The sequence below is a fragment of the Lipotes vexillifer genome, unplaced genomic scaffold, assembly GCF_000442215.2.
Source record: "Lipotes vexillifer unplaced genomic scaffold, Lipotes_vexillifer_v1.1 scaffold1879, whole genome shotgun sequence".
Lineage (NCBI taxonomy): Eukaryota > Metazoa > Chordata > Mammalia > Artiodactyla > Lipotidae > Lipotes > Lipotes vexillifer.
Window position 1 is genome coordinate 286,064 of NW_006795858.1, and position 24,982 is coordinate 311,045.

The 24,982-nt window shown below is 39.4% G+C and overlaps 1 protein-coding gene across 1 annotated transcript in view; it reads right to left on the reverse strand.

Moving 5' to 3' along the window:
* Window positions 1–1,389: 1,389 nt before the first annotated feature.
* Window positions 1,390–24,982, reverse strand: part of PDE10A (phosphodiesterase 10A) — a gene marked incomplete at its 5' end in the record, with an annotated part of 175,295 nt that continues 151,702 nt past the window's right edge. The window contains 4 exons of the mRNA XM_007467932.1: window positions 1,390–1,507; window positions 3,769–3,857; window positions 6,282–6,362; window positions 9,709–9,820. Of these exons, the coding sequence (XP_007467994.1) occupies window positions 1,390–1,507; window positions 3,769–3,857; window positions 6,282–6,362; window positions 9,709–9,820 (400 nt within the window). The remainder of the gene's footprint in view (window positions 1,508–3,768; window positions 3,858–6,281; window positions 6,363–9,708; window positions 9,821–24,982) is intronic.

The following is a 24,982-nucleotide window of genomic DNA, read 5'->3' on the forward strand; positions in this document are numbered from 1 at the left end:
CAGGTCAGGACTTGCACAGCTTCGGAGGTTACCATGTCACTGTGCTAAAAATCTTTAAAGCATTAAATATGCACCAGAAGCGACTGGTTTATAATCCTTGTTGGAGGGGGTCCAGACTATTTCTTTTGTATATTTTTTCAAAACATTTACATGGTAGAGTAATATGAGCCTACCAAAACTGACACAGGAGAGACTCTGCAGACGCAGGTGTCTCTGTAGATATTTGATCTTGAGCAGAGCAAAGAGAACAGAGATGGGCCCCGATGCGGCTGCCGAGGGCAGAGAGCTTACGAAAGACCGTGGAGAGCACGAGCACGAGGGGAGTACAAACAGGAGATGAAGGAGCGGCTCGCAGTGAAGACCCCAGGAGGCTTAAATGTTATGGTTTAATTGATTTTAGGAGAAATGTATGGTCTTGTCATTAAATAATCTGTAGAACAACCCTTTCACTTGGAATGTGAGTTTAAGATTTTGCAATGACATCAAGTGAAAACATCAAAGAATCATTGTTAAAAATTCACATTTTACATCCGTAAGACTTGTCCGTTGGAAAAAAAAATTGTGTGCCTTGCTTTTATTTTGTTCTTTATGTAAAGGGTTTAGGAAATTTGCCAAGACTACAATAAAGAAAAAAAATAAAGAAAAAATATTCTCTGACATTTTTTGAATTGATACTTGGATTTCTGAGATTTAGTATGATGTATAGCTGCATCTCGTCTCAAGGGGATAGAAAATCTGCTTCCGTTAGTGTTAAATTTATTCGTCTAAGCCCTGTAGTATAAGCTTACAGAATACGCTTTAAGTCCACCTAACTTTTAATTCATGAGGCTCTGAGGACGAATCGACTTTCCATCACTGATTTGCAGAAAGGCGCTTCTTACTCTGTAACCTCGATGCCACGTGTCTGAGGCTGTCTGCTATGATTCACACTAATTACAAGTAGGTCACACATGAACATCCACAAGAGTAACATGTAAAGGTTCCTATTTATAACCAACAACATCAAAGCAACACTGGTGTTAAAGCCAAAGTACAATATCCTAATAGTACCGTTTTAACCCTCACTGGAAAGATACAGCGGAAAAGTACCCCTTTCCGAACAATTGTCCGTTTCCATTAAGGCCTCAGCTATATTAGCCCATTAGAAAAGGCCAGTTCACAAGGAGTCACTGGGGCTGCGGATTACTGGTCCTGGCTGATCACCGTCTGTGACGCAGTACAGAGGAGCCTGGCAGGGAGCCGTCTGCTGGATGTGTTTACTTGATGGTACCTTCTTGAAGAGGTCTGCATCCCAGTTACCAGGTGTAGGTTCCCCCCACAAAAATAAAAGGAAGAAAAGTCAAAGAAGCAAGATGAACATCTTCAGGTGGGAGGGCTCAGGGGCGGCCATCAGTCATCGATCTTCACGGGCAGCTTCTCCGAGGTCCCCTGGGCCGCCGGCGGGCTCGAGATCCACGCGGCACCCTCCTCCCCTCGAATCACCTTCTCCCACTGGCTCAGGTTATTCCTGGAATAAGAGATGCAGCGACAGGGGCTGTTTCAGAAAAGGATTTCTGGACTCTGTCCCAACAAGCATCCGCACCATCCTGTGGCATAACTCAGCCTGATGGCTTTGGGGTGTCGTTTTGACTCTGGTGACCTTGACTATAACCAGCTTGCAGGCTCCCAGCCTGTCCCCCGACTCGGCACCACAGCTCAGTCTCCTCAGAGAAGCCTCAACCACCAAAGCCCCGTCCCACCAGCTCGTTTCTTAGTTGGGATTCACTGAAAAGGGGACTGAGCCAACGGGTGACCACCGAGGACACGCGGGATGGGAGGAAAGGGTGGAAGGGGGACCGGAGCCGCAAGTTCATCCACCAATGACACCTCCGGCCAGGCCTTCCCACCCCATGGGGGGAAGCGTGTGTCCCCCCGGGGCGGCTCCATCCCCTTCACCCCACACGCGAGACCGGGGAGAAGCCTTACTTTGAACACCGTGTCATGTATTAGAAAGGCACCGTAAGTTACACTTGCTACAAACTTTTGGAAGTTCCTCGATACGAGGTTGTATTTGCGCTCCGGTGGCCTCTAGTCTCAAACACAGCCTCACTCCCCCACCTCCTACCTTCCCCCCTCAGCATCTGCAGCTCAAGGGTTGCAGCATCTTCCTCTCCTCTGATGGTGTGAGAACTCCCGCTGCCTGACCGCCACCCTGCTGGCCCGGCTAACCTCGCAGAGGCCTCGTCAACATTCCCCATCTTGCACCTTGCTTTCTCACTCACAAAGTCAAAATCAGAAGGGAACCTTAGCGTTAGCAAACACACAATTCGTGCAAAGAAGACCTGCTAAGATACCTTTGGAAAAAAGAAACCCCTAAAATATAACCTGAAAAATGTAACAGTTTAGCTTTTGTCCTATGTCATCAGGTATCATTTTCCCAGAACCTGAAGAGATTTTTTAATATATTGGAAAAAAAACGCCCACTAACTTTGCTGTGTTTCCTTGGATACAATGATACATGATGAATTTTTCAAGTTTTAATCATATTGAAATGGGTTTTAAGGGATTATGCGGTTTAGCCAAGTCCACAGTAGCAAGAAGGCATCAAAACTGCTGAGACAGCCGAATAACAATCCCAGAGCTTGAAAATAATAGCAAGTGTTCATTCTGCTGGTTCTAAATATTTAGTGCAAATACAGAGAATTTTTGGACAAAAAGAACTTCTGAGTAATGCCTGCATCTATTTTTTTTTTTTTTTTTACAACATGCTGCTTGGATTTCAATTGATATTCTCTTTTGGCTTTGGTGGGACATTCATTTCTCCAACCTGACTCCGTCAAGAATGAATACTCACTCACACTGCAAACTGCCCACATGGCTGAGCCCTTAGGCAATAAGATAATATATTCAGAAACTAGCCACTGATTAAGGTCAGTGATGGTGCAACAAAATACACTGGGATGTTCTGTTCATCTCCACAGGAGCAGAGAAGAAAGAGAATCACTTAAATAGGAAAAAGCAGGATCTTTGAAACATTTTCTTGCTTGTTAGTTCGTTTTCCTTAAAGAATGAGTTCATCAGATGCGTTCCCACGGCAGAGGGCGGGAGCTAAATCCTCGGCATTTGTGTACAAATATCCCGTCACACGTCTGTTCTCCGCCCCTCAACGGGGCATCCACTCCAGCCCCTCAGTGTGGTTCTGGCTGAGTGGCTAGAAAACTCGTGTCGAAACCAATTCCCCTGCAGAGAATCAACACACACAGCCGTTGCTCATCACCGTTTGCCTTCCCCAAAGGAACCTCCTTTCAAAGTAAGATGAAAATCTTAAAGCATTTCCAACGTTCTTAGCTGAGTTTAGCCCTCCAAAAAGATGATCAGAGGACACAGAGAGGTCTGAGCTAGAACAGATCAACTGTTGATGGCTTGCATTTCTTTTGGGGAAGAAAATCAAACTCAAAGAAGATGCCATTCAAGATTCCATCTCTTCCATTCAAACGGTAAACTGTGTGCTTTAAGCTGGGTCCCTTTCCAAACCAGCAGCCCAGAAAAGACACTACTGCCTCCTTCAAAACGGCATTGGGCGGGGACCTCTGAGTCATAAAAACGAACAAACAAACAAAACTTCAAAACTTTATGAATAAATACTCGTGATGTATACTTGTTACATAGGCAAACACACAGCCCATTTATTGTAAACTGTAGTGAAGACACATATACACTTGGAGATAAAATCCTATACATTTCTTATCTTTTAAAAAATAGCATCACAGGTTGAACTACTGTGCATACCTGCAGGCTTTCAGGAGAGGCTCTGTGGGCGGGAAGATCTGGGTGAGAGTGGTGTAGCAGGGAATGGCCACGGCATTGTAGAATCCAAGCTGCCTCAGCGCAAAAGCCACGGACAAGAAACACAACTGCACATTAGCAATTCTAGGAGCACTATATTCCTCAAGTGAATTTTCTACTTCTCAAGCCTACCTAAAAAACTAAATGTTCTGGTTTTGCTAAGTAATCTTTGGCTCAAGGAACACTACCGCAGATTACAGTTAAAAATTCATTACAATGCATTCACAAAATAAAACGTAAAAATTTAAAACAGAAGAAGAAGTTAATCTAAAACCCAAGTACAATATTCAATGGGATTCTATTTATAGATCAGTTATAATTCAGGTCCTATTTTTCATCTCTGGTCAAGTTTAGTACTTTAAGTGCTAAGCATTTTTCAAAGTCAAATCTGCTTTTCTTCTACATGGGTGACTCTTCACCAACTTAATATTCAGGAATCACCCACTGTTGGGTGTCTCGTTTGTTACTCTTAGCTTTGGTACCTCACTGGGTTTCCTGAAATTTCTTTCATCTCCTCCCTCCCTTTTTTTGACCTACGACAAATCTCACTGACTTTAGCATAGCCCTCTCAGGTAACAGCTCTCTCAGTATGTCGGAATTTAAAGTTTTTAATCTGTGATACTTTTAAAAATATATTAAAGATTTTATTAGGAATTATTCTGGGCCACTGTGCACATAAGTGATGAGGGCCCTGACTGGCCTTTGAAGGCCACATGGAAAAGAGCTGCTGGATGATTAACCAGAGAACACAGACTGTCTGGCTACATGTACAAGATAAAACTGGCTCCTTAGATAAAGTGACCGGCAAACCACGGCTTACCAGTTTCTTAACTGAATTTCGGTGAGACACACCAAGGAACATAGAAGAGTCAAATCTACGTGGTTCCTTGCTGCTTTTTCTCCTGTTATAAAGCCTATCGCCACAGTCATCTTGCTAGAATAAATGCATTTCCATTTTTAACTTTACAGTTCACGCACAGACATTCTTATGTCAATATTTAGCAGATGCCATGGAGCAGAAGGTCTCGAGAGAGAGGCTAATTACTGGGAATAGAGTCTTTTATTTTTATGGCGAAGAATAATTTCATAGTAATCTCAAGTCAGAAGCAATATATTTGGTAAAATACTAGCTGACCACAGAAATATTTTATTTAAAATTCTCTAATACTATAAATGGATCTGGAATTTTGGCAGAAACATACTACTCTTAATGAAATAACATGAGAACAAAGTTCATTCCCTGGCGACATCTTCAGTTCTCTTATGTACCCTACTGGGATGATTGCTCAGCTGTTTACAAGGAAAAGCTAACATCATCAACTCCCTATCTTATCCATATAACAAGATAAATTCCAAACGAATTAACAAATTAAATATAAAGTGATGAAATAAAATAAATAACTGAAGAAAATATAGGCAAATGTTTATATAATCTCAGGGTGGGACAGGACTTTTACAGTGTGACATGAAAAGCAGGCACAAGACAGGAAAGAATAATCACTGTGATTACCTATACGGGAAAGTTCCACAAACAATGTTAAAATAAAACTAAACTGCAAAATCCACCTGCAACATGCGTGGTAGGTATGTCAGTACGCAGTCAGCAGAGACGGAAAGTGGGCCTCCTGCTAGAAGAGCTGGTTAAGGATACGAACAAGTAAACTGCTCCCCAGAGACAACGCTGGGCTGTGCCCTCCAAGAGCTGTGGACAAGCTTAAACTTTTGTATTAAGAGTTAATAACTTAACTTTAAATTAATAAAGTAGGAAAATTTGAGAACTTATCCAAAACCTTCATCTTGTGAATTTTCTGAAATGTGTTCTAAACTGAATTTTGTATTATATTTATTTGTCCATAACTAACATCCTTATTATGATGTTAGAAGATTGAGAGTTTAAAAGGATCATAATAAAAGGAATATATCACACCACACATGCACACATGCAAAACTAACAAGGCACAAGAGCTCTCGAAACATCAAAAATTAGCATAAATTATGTAGCAAGACCTGAAAAGAGAATAATGAGTGCCAGTTTATGGTAAGACAAAACTCAAAATGTACTAAAATATACGCATTATTTGTTAGGAAAAGTGGACCTCATCAAAATCTATAATGTTATTCTCCAAAAAAATATCTTTGTACGTTTGATGACAAAATATTTTCTGCTTGTTAAAAATATCAACAATTCAAATTCACCCACCCCCTCTATGTCAAGTAAGAAAAGAAAGCCTGCAATTGACTGCAATTTCATCCGCAGAAGAGGTGATGATGACAAGGCTAGCTGTGAATCCTTTAGATCCAGCTAGGATTTCCCATCCGTGGTCTTACTATGCTCCAAGTCCGTCTAAATGAAGATTTCAGGTGGTTCCAGGTCCTATAAGATTGCGTATGCTTCTTACTCATATCCCCTGTTATGGCCACTGGAAAACGATTGGACTTTACAACACAATTCATACCTGGCCTTGTGGGACTTCGTCCTTCTTGTCTCTGTCCATCATGGGAATAGGCTGTATTCCCAGCTTCTTCATTTCATCGCCCTGGGAGACACAGGGGAAAACGAGGCTCATCTCTCAATTTTATAAACGGCTATAAAACTTTGGTGTTAATGAGTGGTTCCCTTTGTTCGCTAATTTTCTTCAAAATGAATAATGTTGCTCCTTAATGACCCAAACAAATGTCAGAATAATAAAAAATGTGACGTATTATTGCAGGTTTTTATCCTGATATTCCTCTCCTGTACTGAGTTACCAGAAACCTGGCCATCTCTTCTGGTTTCATTTTGTTGAAGTTAGTGACAGTTAGTAATAAGAGGAGATAAATGTGTGAGGTGGAACACAAGAACAAAATGTGAAATAACCTCAAGGTCTTTATCTCTGTTCTTCAGATGATTTTTCACATGCAATGCACCCGGTGGAGCTAGGCTTTAAAGAGGAATATTGATACATCAGTAATAAACAATAGTCTACTAAAACATGTCAGTAAAGATACAGTATAACTGGCTAGACATCAGCATAAAGGTTAAAAATTATAGATGTTTATTAAAGACATACGATATCGCAGGCTCTGGCTAGGCAACGTGTACTATTATTTCACTCAATCTTCATGAAATACTATGAGTTAGATATTATTATCCCCGTTTTCTAGATTTTAAAAATTACCTTACTGTTTCTATTTATTTTTTAAGGTTAAAGATTGTTAAAATTTTTCCTGAATACCTCACACTCTTCCCTCACATTTCTTAATTATTTTATTATTTTATTTTAATTGTGCTTTGTTTTCAGAAATCCAAAGCACCGAACAACTAAAACCACCCTGAATGTGCCAAGATAAGGTCTAGAGACAAATTACTATAACTCTTGTTAAGAATGTTTGTGTACAGGACAAAGACACTTGCCTTGACTACGTAAAGGCACTTGAAGTATAGAGTTTGCTCTGGTGTCGTTGCTTTAAATATGAACAGCGGTAGTTCTCAAGCTTTTTTTCCTTTCTGTCCTAAGTGAATGAAAATAACTAGGCCCCTTGCTCAAGGATTTCACAAGCCCAACATATAAAAAGATTTAAAATAAGCAGTGATTTGAATATGTACCCGAATAAGGATTGATGCTGATGAGGAAAACAACGGGACACCATGGACCGTGTGTGCAGGAGCACAGGGGTGTCTGGGGCTCAGGGGGGAGGGGCTGCAGGGGTGAGGGAGGGAGCCCCAGGCAGATGAAACTGCACAGCACGGTAAGGGACCCAGAGCACAGAGGGGCTGAAACGTGAGAGAGCCTGGAGAGACAGAGGGCTTGCTGCATCGAGCACATGATTTTTATCTTTATCATATCAGCGTGGAGAGACGGAAGACGGGAGGTGTGGTACTGACATAAACAGAATTAAAGTCGTCCTGAACCGGCAAGCGTGGCCACCGAAGCACAGAGATGAGTCAGAGAACTGGCCTGAGGGCTCAGTCTCAGTACTAAGGCAAGGATTTCATCTCAAGCAACACGACACCAGAGACTATACTCTCAATCACTGTTACACTGATTTTCAAAGATAAAGGCAAGGGGGCTTCCCTGGTGGCGCAGTGGTTGAGGGTCCGCCTGCCGATGCAGCGGACGCGGGTTAGTGCCCCGGGGCGGGAGGATCCCACGTGCCGCGGGAGCAGCTGGGCCTGTGAGCTATGGCCGCTGAGCCTGCACGTCCGGAGCCTGTGCTCCGCAACGGGAGAGGCCGCAACAGTGAGAGGCCCGCGTACCGCAAAAAAACCGCTGAGCCTGCACATCCAGAGCCTGTGCTCCGCAATGGGAGAGGCTGCAACAGTAAGAGGCCCGCATACCACAAAAAAAAAAAAAAAAAAAAAGATAAAGGCAAGGAGCCCAGTTAGATGTTGCAGTAAAACCCAGGCGGGATCTGCTGAAGCTCTGAAGAAGTGGGAGAGAGTGCGGGGCTGAGGTGAGAAGCGTGGACTTTATGAACGTCCAGGAGATCAGCTGGCAAGACTGGGTGATTACGTTTCTGTTTCCACCCCGCGAGCTCCCTGCAGACGTCATCTATGAGCATACTGGCAGCTAATCGCTCCCTGTGGACTGTTTAACCAACGGGGAATAGAACGGGAAAAAGTCTACACGTCTCTCACATTTCGATTCGTATTTTAGAATACAGATATAGTTGTTGTGGTATGAAGTATGTCATAGTTAAATAAGTAAAAGTATTTGCAAAATACGCTAGCTTCAGACAAGTTTTCTTATGTGGTATTTATAGAATTAATTCTAGGTTACTACTTTTAGACACACATGCAAATTAAGCTGACTGTGATAATAAAGTCAAACATTACAGCTCAGACATGTACATCTAAAAACAATCTTCCTGAGTCTGATAGTAACTAGGTTTTGACACACACACAATAAAATAAAGAAAAAAAAGAACCATGCAAGAGGATGCCTACACTACACAATGTATGCATTGTGTTATTTGAGAAGTAACACCATGAGTATATTCAACTCAAGGCCCGTGGTCCTCACCCACCAAAAATTCTTTGGCTTTACAATTATAAGACAGATCAACATTGTAGACTATTTCTACTAATCGTTAGCTGAATGATTTACTGTTTCTTATGGTTTGAACCATCAACTACGGAACTTTTCCCTCCTCCAGACTTACTTTTACTTCTTCAGAACAAATGAGGTGCACAAACACTTTACAGGTTTTTTTTCCCCATAATCTTCGAACATGCAGGGATCTAAGTATTTGTGGATTCATTTGAATAAGAGAATTACATTCTACTTACTCATGGCAAGTCTAGGAGTAAACACATGTTTCTGATCATTTGGATAATTCAGTCTAGAAAGGGTATTCATGAAAGTAATTCACATGGTTGTTTCACATGTCAGGAATTCATGGATTAACATCCCACATATTCTACAGAACTCATAATTTGCAGCTGAACTGACCATTTGGTATATTTACATAATCTCAGTTTCTACGGTACAACGTGATTAGTCTCTCGAATTTCTAGCTGCAGGCACATAAAGCCCGTGATATTGTGGGTCCCTCTTAGTACGTTTTCCAGCAGCTGCCATAAAGGAGATGGCCTAATACAGTTTATTGGATGGATGACAAAAGATTGGCTATTAAATAGGGAAAACTGTTGCACTACTGTTCAGGGAATCAGTTCCTGAACTATTTCAGTGGAGATCAGAGAGTTTACACACATATCAAGTCAGATGTAACAAGAATGACTGTTCTTACTTCATACCTGTATAAATGCTAAACAATAGTTTTTTAAGTAACCAGCAACATAAGCAACTAAGATACTGTTACTAAATTATCCTTATATTTAATTTCTTCCCAGTTGTTTCTGATTTCTTATTATCTATGTTCATATAAAAATCAAGGACATACCTCAGCCCAGAATTCTGCGTATATATCATTTGCCGTCAGTTTTGTTACTGGCCACAGCTTTGTCACAGAACAAAGATCACAGGCAGTCATCATCAAACCAATGACACGGTCTCTAGAACACAATAATATAAAACTGGTCACTGCAGCATTTGCAAATTTATAAGAACAACTGGAAAGACTTCTGTATTTTCAGGAGTGAGTGAGGCCTAAAGTGGGCATCGCTTCCTGATGGGGGAACGATAGCGTTACAGAGCAGATACAGCTAACAGGCAAGAAAATAAAGAATTAAAGAACCGTGTAGCTTTAATTGTAAGAACATCAGTCACTTCTGTCCCTAGTTCCACGAAGAGTATATCCTGTGTTCCTGCTGCCTGGTTGTTACTGCTGAAATAAAATATTATGTGGGCACGGCCCTGATACCATCTAAATCCCCTGCTATATTTTACTGCCACAGACCAGATTTTGACTTTCATGGAATTTTGGAAATTTAGAGTGAGAAGAAACCTTGAAGAAAAAAGTCCCAATCCATTCATTTTATATAAGGAAAATCTGAGGTGCAAATAAATGAAACGATTTCTTCAAGGTATAACTGGCTCAAGACAAGGCCAGAGTAGATGTAGTTTTCCAGAATTCTCTCCCATCTCCCCACCTGCAGAGAAATGTGATGTCTCCAAACATTTTACAAGCTCCACCTTTCCAACTGAAAGGAGTTTTCTTTTCAATTGCTTTGCACTCACAACTATGTGTTCTAGGTCTGATTTTTTATTCTAAATATGGTTTGGTTTAATACTTCCTCTTGGAGACAGATAAAAAATGCTTAAAAGAATTCAAACAGACATATCCCCTATAATTTTAATGCATCTGGTCTAGTGACATGAGGTCACCCTAAATGAAGTCTACACTTAATGGTGGCACTAAGTACAAGTTATTAAGAGCTTTTAATATTACTGACATTAACTTTTACAAAGCAAATTACATAATAATAAAAGGCAAATTATCGAGAAAGACACAAAACCACATAACAAGTGAGAAGGTGTCATAATTCCAACTCCTACCTAAATTCTAATGCGTCTGAGGACTCCACTGCTACTCAAGGCCGCCTTATTTCCTGGAGGTGCGCAGACAATCCCCATCTGTGGGCACGGTACTGCCTGGGTCCTGAGCCTACCCACCAGGCCCACAGCATAATAAGAGCATCTGTCTGTCGCGTGGGCAGAGTCTCTGATTTAGTGGTGTTCCCTAAAGCAGGTTCCTTTGATGCCAATCACTCTTAAGGTTCTTTCATTTCCCATCAGCCAATTTCATTTAGCCCATTAGCCTAATTAAATGGCATCTTCTATAACTTTACTTTTCATTAAGGACACATGTCAAAAGGGTACCATGTCTCTAACAGGGAAGCCTAGATAACTTTAAAAACATCAATGAGACTTACATGTACCCATCCTGTGACCCCAAAACAGATGCCATGTGAAGATGCAAATCCCTTAAAATGATCAGGAAACCCCATGGTTTCCTGGTAAGGTAGTTTCCTAAGCACTTTGTGGTTTAAAAGAAGAATATTTATTTCTGGATTTGGGCTTCTAAAGCAGCAAGTATATTATCTGTTTGCTCAACAGATAAATTCATTTAAACAGAAAGAGAACATGAAAAAAAACCCTATTATTTTGTTAACAAATAATTATTTCATGAGATAGAAATAATTCAATCTCATTCAAACAGACAAAAAAATCAGCATTTATTTCTTTTGGCTAAATATTGTAATAAGCTTTATCTCCAAAAAGATTTCTTATCTCATAAATCTATGAAAAAATGTTAATAGAACTGGGCACTGGAAAGCATGTGGAGCCAACTTTCTCACTGGATATAATTCTGTAGGTAGCATTTGCTACTACTAGGGTTGAAAAGTTTATAACCTAGTTATCCTTTAGATTTCACTATCAAAATTACTTAGACAAAACAATTTAAGAGTATTTTACTGTTAACCAAACAAGTAAAAAATAAGACAGATAAGAAAATTTGTACTAAATGCCTTTAGTAAATAAAAATTACTCGTTTTTTACTCTCCATGACAAATCAGCTAGATGGTCATGGTTTTCCGGAAATATTAAACTGAATTGGAATTGTTTTATTTCTTTCCCTGAGTGGAATATAGACCTAACGGTATAGAGACCTAATTTGTAATGCATTCCAATAACCAACTGTGAAAGGGATGGAGTTTATGCCAACTGTGCTCTTGGTATGATCTTGCACAGCCTCCTGACTAAGAGCACCGCAGTAAGAGCACAACACAATGCCTCTATCACAGATGGTTCCTACGGGGGTAATTTCTGGCGGGGGGCGGGGGGGTTGACTACATTCATTTATTCCAAAAAGTTTTGAATGACTGTATGTATCAGGCACGGCGAAAATAATAAACAAAATACGCACTGCTCTTGTAGAACTAATGTTCCAACGGGGAGAAGTAAAAAATAAGGTAAAGATTTTCACTCAACAAGTCTATATAAAAAATATTTTAGGGGACTTCCCTGGTGGTACAGGGAAGATAAGGCTCCACGCTCCCAATGCAGGGGGCCCGGGTTTGATACCTGGTCAGGGAACTAGATTCCACATGCATGCCGCAACTGAGAGTTCAAATGCCGCATCTAAGGAGCCCACGTGCCTCAACTAAGGCCCAGTGCAAACAGACAGACAAATAAATAAATAAATATTTTAAGAGAGGCAAAAATATGAAGATGAGAGAGAGAGTCCAGTAGAGACGGCAGTGTGCATGCAAGTCGTAACATGGGAATAGGTGAGGTGTGCTGGAGGAACAGCGAGAAAGCCAGTCTGGCAGAAACGCAGGAGCGAGGAGGCGCCAGGCCGCTGCTAAGTCTCCAGACGAGACAGGACCAAGTCTGACGGTGAGATGCTGGCAGCTGTGAGTAGAAGAGCGACATGACACACTTTTAAAGAGATCCCTCAGCTCTGCCCAGAGGAGGATGAACTGTAGCATTGTAGGGGGAGGCAGGTTGCTGAGAGGCCGTTTAGGAGAACACACGGCAGTCCAGATGTGTGAGGACAGCAGCTTGAATTAAGGTGACAGTAGTGGAGACAAAGAAAGTAGGAGGGCTCTAGTCATTGGAGGCAGAGCCAAGTTGAAATACGTTAACATCCACAGGAGTTACAAGAAGAGACATCTCTCTCCCAGTCTTTTCCTCCTCCCTTCTCTCCATCCCCCAGCATCATCCCAGACCGGGTAGAACAACTTAAAACACAGGACCTGTCACAGGTGAGCAGAGGTTCCGACCTGAAAGCGAGCACCTCTCGCCCGTGCGTACGTCTGCCTTCCCAGTGCCAGCCTATTTTAAAATTCTCTTCCCACATCCCACGATCACAGAATCACAGAACGTTACAAAAGGGAGAGAAAAGAAACCACACAGCCTGCAGGATTTCAGGTGAGTTACTGGTGGCCAAAAAGGAAGCCCCAGCTCTCCCCCACTGCCCCCTCATCCCATGCCACAGACTCTGTAAAGTTAGTTAGCCGAGGATATGATGTCCTATTGGAAAATAAGTAGAACCACGCAGAGGAAACATATAAGCAACTTTATAAAAGATTTCACGTAGCACTGTGAAGATAAAGAATGAATTCTCATATGATTATTATTACAATTACTCACTTGTGTGAATAACTGGAATTCAAAAAGACTGAAAGGCTGGCTGGATTTCCACAGTGAGCTGGAAATGTAATACTCAGTACCTCTGATTCTCTACCCTCACTGTTTACTAGGCTCTGACCTCACTGCAACCTCCCACATACCAACTAAGTCTTTAAGTGGGAGAAAAAATTAGAAACATAGCCCAGTTGTAAAACACAGTAACGTTAATACCTACTTCAATACAAGGTTATATCAGCCAGGATCCTGACGTGAAACAGAGGACACACCCAGGAGAATTGGAGGATTGACTGAAGGGACTATTCACGTGGCCTGGAGGGAAACCAAGGAATAGTAAGGCACCGAGGGCCAGTGATAGTGGGCAGGTTCCCACCCTGGGCCTGGAGGGACGAAGGACAGCTAGCAAGGGCCTGAGGTCTTGCCCCCAGAAGCGCTGTTAAACCGGGGACCCACAAGGAAGAAGCAAGGGGAACGAACACACCAACCCTTCTCTCCTCCTGCCCTCTGATCTCTTGTCAACGCCACCCATGGCTGAATCCAGATGGAAGCTGGAGGGAGGGCAAGGGAGCTGAGTGACTTGCCCCTGGGGGTCAAAGCGGAAGGCAAGCTTAGTGGATCTGGGGGCCAAAAGGAGGCCGCCCAGCACATGGGAGTAGCCCAGAGGGGGAGCTAAAAAGCTGTTGTTCACACGGAAAAGTACATTTGAAATTTGAACCATTTAAATATTAAATTGCACAGAAATAGAAAAAATGAATTTAAAGCCAACATTTCTACTAATCTAAGAAAATCTATGCCATTAGGCTTTGGGGACCCAGCACAAGATCGTCACCAGAACAACAGAAAAAAAAAAGAAAACAAATGCACGTCCTGCTTAGCTTAGAGTGTGCACAGAGAAAGAGCTGATCAAAGACCAGACTTCTATCAGGAGGCGTCCTAATTGTAACTGTTAGAGCAGGTCAGTAAAGTGGCGCCAAGGGGCTAAATAAAAAGCAAGGGCTTGGGGGTATACAAGTGGATGTTTTCCTTAGAAACTGTCATCTAGCCTTATTTTAATCCCTTTATTTTAAAATTAGGTCATACATAGCATGTGAAAAGAGACTAGGTTAAATCCGTTTTCCCTTAAATTATCATTTCAATGGTTTTTTTTTCTTGTTTTAAAACTTATCTTCAAGGACTCTTAAATCACTGTACTGACTGACTTAAATCATGTCTATAAAAACTACTGTGCTTCTCTCATAATATGACCTATTTTGGTTAATTTATTAGACATTAAACTGGACTAAGGATGCTGTAGATTCTGAGAATATAACAGGTGCAGAACCAAAATCACAGATAAGATCTTAGAATCTTACTGTTTCCAAAGACACAAATAATAACTCTTTAATATAAACATCAGCATGAGATCGTGATGATCTCCTTTAAGTTCTCAATTCTTATTTTTGTGGAACCCTGTGTTGCTTTTTGAAAAACACCATTAAGAAGAGAGAAAACGAAATGATATGTCAATGCAGAATCAGTCTTGAGCAAATGTGTCTCACAGAGGGATTTGCTGTTATTAAAAATTTATTCTAACTTAAAATTTCTTTGCCTGACAGAATCCTCGTGTGAGTCCCAGAGTTGATGACTCTGACCTCCTAACATGGGCAACTCTGTATTACTTTATATCAAGTGAAGACATCAGTGATTTCACGCTAGAAAGTGGCTTCCCTACATTTCAAGTTCTTCAGCTGAAACATAAAACACACACCTAGCAGAACGAGGCCCTCGTACATTTACTACTGCAGGTAGAGACAGATCACTGGTGTCAACGTTGACAAAATACCACAGGAAACTGCATTACGGTCTAAGAATAAAGGGAACCACACGAACAAAGTACAGAGCAGTAGCCGTGTGAAAGTGTACATCTTTTCTAGCTCTGTTTCTGAATTGTTTAAAGAATTGGTCAAGTGTTTAACGTACCCTTTCTTTGATGTGCACCTAAATCTAAGTTAAGGAAAGGCTTCGGAAGAATGGTGGCAAAGGAATGTCTTTGAAGGGTACAAATATTCCCTGAGATTAAGAGAATAAACATTTTCATTCACATATTTCCAAAAGCTTTTAAGGATAAAATTCTGCACTTAGTTGATTTTTAAAATACATGTTTGAGGAAGGCAATTCCAACATGAAATACATGGAAATAAAAATTATAAAAGCTACTACTAACTCATATATTTGTCACTTAACATTTAAAAGGATACTTTAACTCGATTTCATGACCTAAAAAACATTTAATCTTTTATAATGTTTGTTAAGTGGTCCTTAGGCAAGACTATATGTTTTCCTCCATTAAGAAAGATGCTGTAATTCAAGAATAGTGCTCTGATTTCTATGTATGTTCTCTTCAGTTTTTGTCAAAAGGGGACAATTATCGCTAGTTGTTTCAGGGAAAAACTAAGCTACCCTTTGCCTACCCTTTGCCTTGAGTCCAGAGCTGGTTTCCAAATGTGACATTCATTTTAGTTGTGGTTAACTGTGGTTTGACTGTGGTTAGGGGAAGAGTATTGAAGGACATTTTCAGTGAAGGAATAAATTAGTTTACAATTTCTGTTTCTCTTTTTGGTGCACTTTACTAGCAAGTCCCCTTTTAAAAATTAGATTTAAACTGATCTAATAATTCATTTCTGGGGCCCTAAAATCACTTGACAAGCTCTGTTATTTAACATTTTCAGAAGGAATAAATTAGTTTACAATTTCTGTTTCTCTTTTTGGTGCACTTTACTAGCAAGTCCCCTTTTAAAAATTAGATTTAAACTGATCTAATAATTCATTTCTGGGGCCCTAAAATCACTTGACAAGCTCTGTTATTTAAAAAGTTTAAAGAACATACTCATTACTAAATGTGAGATATTTGTGAAAATAAAACTGTATGTATGTCTAATATGAAAGTGAGTCACTCGTCTGATTTTGAAAGACACATGGCACTGACTTTCATACATATCTGGTCTCTGGTTGCTTCATTTTCAAAATAAAAAATAAGAAAATTACCTAATATTTTCAAGCACAGTTGTGGCTACAATGTCAAGTTCATACAAGACATAATAGTCAATGTTAAGGGAGTGTCAGAGGGATAAATTAGGAATTTGGGGTTAACATATATACACTATATATATAAAATAATCAACAAGGACTTACTGTATAGCACAGGGAGCTATACTCAATATAATACTCTGTAATAACCTATATGGGAAAAAGAATCTGAAAAAGAATGGATATGTGTATATGTCTGTAACTGAATCACTTTGCTGCACACCTGAAACTAGCACAACATTGTAAACCAACTATACTCCAGTATAAAATAAAAATTAAATTTAAAAAAGACATAATAGTAAATGTCAAGGGCAGGTGGCAAGGACCAGTGGTAAAAGGACAAAAGGTAGGGAAGAAGTTGTCAGACTATCAGGACTCCCAGCAAATGATGAAGAGATTACGTGCCATTCAGCTCCAGACCGAGTGGAACAAAGACTGAGAGAGCCATAAAATGAGAGAATCATCTGTGTAAAGTCCAGCTGGCCCAAAAGTAAGGGACCGATGAGAGGCCAACACACCAAGGACGAGGGAGCAGAAAAACACAAAGAGCCTGGGCTCCTGAAAGCATCACTGGGCAGCTGAACTTAAGCCAGCAACTACCTGTCTTCAGACTCTTTACAATAGGATACAAAATAAAACCTTGTATTCTGAGACACTCGTCATTAGGATTTATCTTTTGTAAACTAAATGCCTTCCTAACTGATAAAACACTTAATGCACATGCAGCCGTCTGGCTTCATTCAGAATACACTATATCTTTTGATATATAATGATTATCTGTCATGCTCTAGAGAATATTTGTGAAAAAAAAAACCCAGAGAGTTGAGATATCTGACATGATACTGTCCTTTTTCAGAAAGGACTGGATGCCAGGGAGGGCAGATTTCCAGCTTCATCAGTACATGTAAAATATTGGCAAATTACCAGGACACAAAATGCCACTGAAGATATAATAAGAATATAAGATCACATTATGAAACCTACACTCTTCATTTTTTGTCATTTTGGATTATTTGCTTGCTCGACAGATACCGAACCCTCCTACGTGCTCGGCAGCGTCAGAGTTACCCGTAGCTCTGGACCCAACAAGTGGACAAAAGCCTGGAATGTAATTACTTCCATCACATGACATTCTGTCCTCTGATTATGCTCAACAGGACATTATACCATTATAATTTATGTCTAAGACAAGAGAGTTTTGAGAGTGAAAGTGAGCACTAATATCAATTATATCAGGACAACAGGTATTAACTGAGAATGATCTAGACCAACTAAGGAGTCTGGTCACCCTGATTTTAACACAAAAATATCACAAAATAAATAAAGATAATATCAGTACTTTGAGAATTGTTATGAAAAATATTAAACTTAAATATTAATTTTTTACCAAATAATTGGTAGGGAAGAAAAAATATCCATCTAAACATTTTTAGGCTTAACATGGATATGCACATGTAACTAAATAAAATGCTCTTGTAAGTACTACGTTAATCTCTCTGCTTATGGTCTAGAAATACAGTGATTCTTAGTTTAAATAAAGGCTGCACTTCTCTAGATACTAGTTTAATTCATTCTTGGCCAAAGTCTGCCATTGATGTCCTCAGACGAATGGTAGCATCTTTTGTGTTTTAGTATTAATTCCAGGTATAAAGGGAGAGGCCATGTCTGTCATTTATTAACTATCTATTGGAGCAATTACAATTACTATCTCTAACAATTATCTTCTAAGAAATATAATCATATATTTAACTACAAAAATTCCAATACCAGATAAATAATTTATTAAAGGTATAAAACAAACTAAACTAAGTTGGATATTCACATAAGAGAAGAACATTAGTGGGCTGAAGTAAATGCCTGCACCAGAAAGTGCGGCTGGAACAGAATCCCAAAAGAGAACAAGAATCCACAATCAATGAAGGATACCACACCGGTAAGCAAAGATAGACAGTAAAATAACAGAATAAACTTTATTCAAAAGTATATTTCCAGCTTATAGACTGCACATTAACTAACAGATAGAAAACAGCTTTGGAGAAGCATCCTTTTTAAACCATATGCAGAGAACCCCTGGCTACCGTGAATGTGGACCAGCCAGCCCTGGAGGCACCTGCCCCGTGAATGCGCCAGCAGAGTCAGGAAAGAGAGCCCTTGCTATGTTTCTTTCGAGCAGAAATTGCTAGAGCAAGAAAACGAGGAGCTAGATGTAAAAACTAGCCTAATTTGGAGACGGTATCTGTCCACTTCGTACCGTGCTCAATGGAGCTATTTTCCGCAAACTGCAGCTCTCACTGGAGAAACAGCTGTCAAGTTATAGATGATGCCATGTACAGAACATTTGGAGCGAACCCGTGTCTACGACAGAGGTGGTGGAATATGTACCCTAGTCACAGGGGAAATGACGCCTGTGTTAACTCAAGTGTAGTAAAGGTTCTAGAAAATAGAAAGGAGAAGATAAACATTTCCCACAGCGAGGGCAGCCCTGAGCCTTTGTAAAATCCCCCCGTGGCTGAACTCCATGTCTACCATTTCCTAGGACAACGCAGAATGGCTCAAATTATGCAATTTCTTACATACATCATTATGGAATCCTCACAAGAAAATCTCTGAAAGGCCAACAAAGCCCTGTCAAATGCATGAATACTGAATTCACTAATAATCCTAAAATGGATTAAAAGCTGGCTCAGTACCAGGCAGAACTCTGTAAACTGCCTCTCTGAGCTCATCAACTCCTAATCACCTCACAGAAATGAGAGTTGATCTCATTTGGTGAATTAAGGACCATTCTATTTAATTTTTTAAAAGATTTCACGTAAAGGCCTACTGATATAATTGACATACTCTACCTTGTTTAAGAACAAAGCACTTGAAACAAAAGTATATCATATTTTATCACAGAATCATACTTGTAGATTGTACATTTTTGTTGCTCATACTTTAACTTAGGTGTAACTTACCTGGAATTAAATGCATGCATTTGAAAGATACAGTTCAATGAGTATGAAAATGTATACAGTCCAACCACCAGACCAGTGATGACAGGGAACATTTTCATGATCCAGACACTGCTTCTGTCCTTTCCCGTTCAATATCCCTTATCCAACACCAACAACTGTCAGCCTGAATTCTACCGCAATCACTAACACTATTGATTTGTTTGGCCTATTCTAGAATTTGGTAAAAATGTTTTCATGTAGTATGCACTGTTTTGTTTAACATAATGACTGTGTGATTTATTCATGATGTTGCATGAATCTGTAGTTTCTAATTTTTTATTGCTGAATAGTACAGTATTCCACTGAATAAGTGCCAGACACTGTCTATCCATTCACTGTTGTTGGACCTTTGGGCTGCTTCTAGTTTAGATATATTATGAATAATGCTGCTGTGAATATTTGCGTCCAAGCCTTTGTGCGAAAGGCAGAAAAAAAGTGGAAGACAAAATTGGGAGCAAAGAACAAGTGCGAAGGATAGAAAACAGTAACAAGCGTGGCAGATATTAGTGCAACTACAGCAAAAATCACTTTAAATGTCAATTATCTAAATATACCAATTAAAAGAGATTATTAGAGTGGATCAAAAAATAAGGCCTGAATATTTGTTGTTTATAAGAAACACACTTTAAATATAAACACACATATAGACTAAAAGTAAATGGATGGAGAATGATATACCATGCTAACATTATTCACAAGAAAATGGGAGTAGCCAGATTAATTTCAGACAGAACAGACTTCAGAGCAAGGATAGGTATCAGCAATAAAGAGGAACATTTCATAAGAATAAAGGGATCAATTCTCCAGGAAGGTATAATTGTCCTCAACCTGTATTCCCCTAGCAACAAAGCATCAAAATATGTGAGGCAAAAACTGATCAAAGTGCAAGGAAAAGTATATCAGCTCCACTACTATAGTTGCAGACTTCCAACACACCTCTATCAGAATTGGATAGGTCCAGCAGGCAGAAAATCAGGACATATTTGAATCCAATAATTTCATCAAACAATGATACAACTGACATCTGTAGATTGCTTCATCCAGCAACAGCAGAAGACACATTCTTTTCAAGGTCAAATGGAACATTTACCAAGACAGACCATGTTCCAGACCATAAAATACACTTTTTAACAAACTTAAAAGAACAGAAATCATACAATGTATGCTCTTAGATAACAATGAAATTAACTAGATATCAATAATAGAAAAATAGCTGGAAAACCCTCAAATATTTAGAGATTAAAAAACACTTCTGAATAACACACGGATCACAGACGAAACCAAGAGAAATTTAAAAATATTTATAACTAAACATAAATGAGGACACAGCTTAACAAAATTTGTGGAATGTAGTGAAAGCAGTGTTTAGAAGGAAATTTACAGCATTAAATGCATATAAGAGAAAAGAAGAAAGATGTAGAATTAAAAATCTAAGTTTCCACTTCAGGAACTAGAAAAAGAAGAACATGTTAAATCCAAATATGTAGACGAAAAGAAATAGTAAGAATTAGAGCAGAAATCAATGAAATTGAAAACAGCAAATCAACAGAGAAAATAAACCAAACTAAAAGCTGGCTCTTTGAAAAGATCCATAAAAGCAATAAGCCTGTTGCCAGTCTCACTAAGGAAAAAAGAGAATACAAATTACTAATATCAGAAATGAAAAAGGGGAGGTCACTACAGATCTCATGGACATTCAAAGGATAATTAAGGAGTACTATAAACAACTCTAGCCTACAACTTTGGTGACCTAGATAATATGAATCAATTTCTTGAAGGATGCAATCTTCCAAAAGTTACACAAGAAGAAATAGACAATCCAAACAGGTCTGTATCTATTTAAGAAATTTAGTCAATCATTAATAACCTTCCAAAACAGAAATCACCAGGCCCAGATGGGTTCAGACAGCATATCCTACCAAACAAACTGCACTCACCCTGCTCCGATGGCTTGGGTGTTAGCTCACGGCAGCTGCGATTGCAAACAGGATCAAATCATGCAGGTTTTGATTCCGGGTAATGCTGCAGTGGAAGAGCTCAACTGCTCTTCAGTATGGTCATTATGACTCTCTCAACTTCCCTTCTCCATGAAACCTCGCATTAGTCAGGGCTGGAGAATCTCACTCCACCCGTTTATCCCCAGAAGCAGAAAGTGGGATCCCTGGAGTTTCTCTTCCGGGCAGTGAACCCAGCCCTTTCCTCAGGACTGTGACAGCTGATCAGGGTTAGAACATCAGGGAGGCCATGACCGGGCAGAGGTGAGGCAGGAGTCTCCTTACCCACTTACTCCCCACCCAGGGGGGGAAATGAGTGTCTGGGGTCGGAGGGATTGTGGGCCGGGGTGAGGAAGCAGTGGGAGTGGGGGGGACAATGAAGCCAAACAGGCGCACAGCGGGGGGCCACCCCACCCCCAGGAAGCCCCGTGAAGTCTCTAGGCCTGGCCAGGCTCGTGCCTTCGCAAACTCAAGACTATTTGCTTCCAGGGTCAGTTGGGCTCTTTTGATTGCAGAAGACAAAAACTCACTTAAGCTTCTGTATTAGTTTGCTAGGGTTGCCGTAACAAAGTACCACAAACTGGGTGGCTTAAATGACGGAAATTTGTTGCCTCACGGTTTTAGAGGCCAGAAGTCCAAGTCAAGGTGTTGGCAGGGCTGGTTCCTTGTGAGGACCATGAGGGAAGGGTCCTTTCCAGGCTCCCCTTGTTGGCTGGCAGATGGCCATCTTCTCCCTGTGTCTTCATGTGGTCTCCCCACTGACCCATCTCTGTCCAGGGATATCAGTCATGTTGGGTTAGGGGCCACCCACATGGCCTCATTTTACCTTAATCACCTCTGTAAAGGCCCTATCTCCAAATACTGTCGCATTCTGGGAATCTGGACTTCAACATATGAATCTGTGGGGTAACACAATTCAACCCATAAGAGTTTTCTAGAACACAAGTCTATTTTAATGTGTTGTAGTTATTTAGTTGACGCATCCATCCCCCTGTTAGACTGGAAGGACCAGGACAGCAGGGCCAGGAGCTGTCTGGCTCTTTGCTGCACACCCAGCACTCGCTCCAGGCTTGGCACTGAAAGGTACCGAATCTATAGCTGTGGAATTGGGTGTCTCCCTTGGTGTCTCTGCTCCCTTCTCCCATTACTTACTGGCCGATCCCTCAATAGCCTCTGATACAACACACTCACGTGTCAGACAGTACACTTCACATACTGTATTTCACTTGATAGCATCTGTACTAACATACTTAATCGCCTTTAAAGTAAGTCACATTTTTTCTTAAATAATTGAAAAGGAAATTTTTTCATGTAATTTCTACTTGGATTATTTGTCTTATTATTGAGTTGTAAGAGTTATATAAGACTGCTATCAAACATAAATGTTGAGAATATTTTCTCACAGTCTGTGGCTTGCCTTTTCATTTCCTTAAAAGCTGTTTTGAAAATCGTTAAGTTTTTAATATGATGAAGACGATCTATCATTTGTTTGTTTCTTTGAAGGTTAGTGCTTTTCTGTTTTGTTTTTTCCAGCTTTATTGAGGCATGACTGACCAAAAACAGTTGTATATATTTAGGCTGTACATGTGATTATTTGATATATGTATACTTTGTTAAATGATTACCACAATTAAGTTAATTAACACATCCATTACCTTACACAGTTACCTTTTGTGTGTGTGTGTGTGTGTGTGTGTGTGTGTGTGTGTGTGGTGAGAACACTTAGGATCCACTCACTTAGCAAATTTCAAGTGTACAGTACAGTGTTACTAACTGTAATCACCATGCTGTTCCTTAGATCCCCAGAACTTATTAATCTCATAACTGAGAGTCTGTACCCTTTGACGGACATCTCTGAAGGTTAATGCTTTTTGTGTGCTAAGGAATCTTTGCCTATGCAAGGTCATGAAGACTTTCTCCTATGTTTTGTTCTAAAAATTTTATAATTTTAGCTTCTACATTTAAGTCTATCATCCATCTGAAACCTCAGTAATTAAAAAGCAACGTTGAAATGACTATCCTTTCCCTAGTTGAATTATCTTGGCCCCTTGGCTGAAAATCAACAGGCTACATAGAATGGGTCTTTTGTAATCTGTCCCAATTTGTCTACCCTAACAACAATACACCCAGTCTTGATTACTGGTATTTTATAGTAAGTCTTGAAATCAGATAGTATAAGTCCTACAATTTGCCTCTGCTTTGTCAAAATTGCTTTGACTATTCTAGGTCTTTTGTATTTCTATATAATTTGAGGTCAGTTTGTCACTTTCTACAAAAAGTAGCCTGTGGATATTTTGACTAGAATTGCAGTTTTGGTGGAATGTTTGTATAGAATCGAAAATATTGAGTGTTGCAATTCATAATCATGATACATCTCTCCAGTCGTTTAGTATTCTTTATTTCTCTCAGGAAATGTTATGTATTTTATCATTTGTTAAATTTATTTATAAATGATTTTATATCATTTGTTAAATTTATTTTTTAAGAGACTTTATGTCATTTGTTAAATTTATTTCTTAAATGACATTGCAAATGGAATTGCTTTAATTTGAATTTCCAATTAATATTCATATATAATCTAAATTAATTTTTAAATGTATCCTGTGACCTTGCTAAAATCACTTATTAATTCTGGTAGATTTTTTCGAGATTCCTGAGGAACTTTTTAGTAGATGGCATGTGATTTAAAAATAAAGACAGATTTACTTTTCCCTTTCTAATTTTATTTGTTGATTTATTTACTTATTTTCAGTATAATGCACTGGCTATGATCATATGGTGTTTCTTCTTTGTTCCATTACTGTGAATTATATTAATTAGCAAATGTTAAACCACTTTTCTATTCCTGAGATAAAATCCATTTGTTATATTATCTCTTGAATATGTGACTGAATTTGTTATACTTTGTTATGAATTGGATCTATGTCCATAAGGAATATAGATCTTTTTTTTTTTTCATGGAAAGGCATTTTCTTTTAAATATAGCAGTGCATACATGTCAATCAATATAGATCTTTAATCTACTGTTTTTGTAATGTGTTCGTCAGCTTTTGGTATCAGTATTATTCAGGCTTCATAAAATAAAGTGGTAAGTAGTAGTCTCATTTTCAGTAACATTTTGTGTAAGATGGATATTATTTCTTCCATAAATGTCTGATAAAATTCACAAGTGAAACCATGAGGTCCTGGAGAATTTTCTGTTTAAGGATAGAATTTCTTTTTTGGGATATTCAGATTTTCTGTTTCACCTTGGTTCATGTACAGTAAGTTGTAATTTTCAAGGAATTATTCCATTTTTAACTGTTTCAAATTAGCATAAAATTATTTATAATAATCTCTTACTGCCTCTTTTTGCCCATATGCTGTAACAATATCCTCTCTGTTACTGTTAGTATTGGTGATTGGTATTTTCTCCTTTTTCCTTACTTAGTCTTGCTGGGGGTTTATACATTTTAGTAATCTTTTCAAGGCACCGACTATTGGCATCATTGGTTTTCTCTGTTGTTTGCTGCTCTCCGTTTTATTGTTCTGCTCCTCTCTCTTTTTTTTTTTTTTTTTTTTTGGT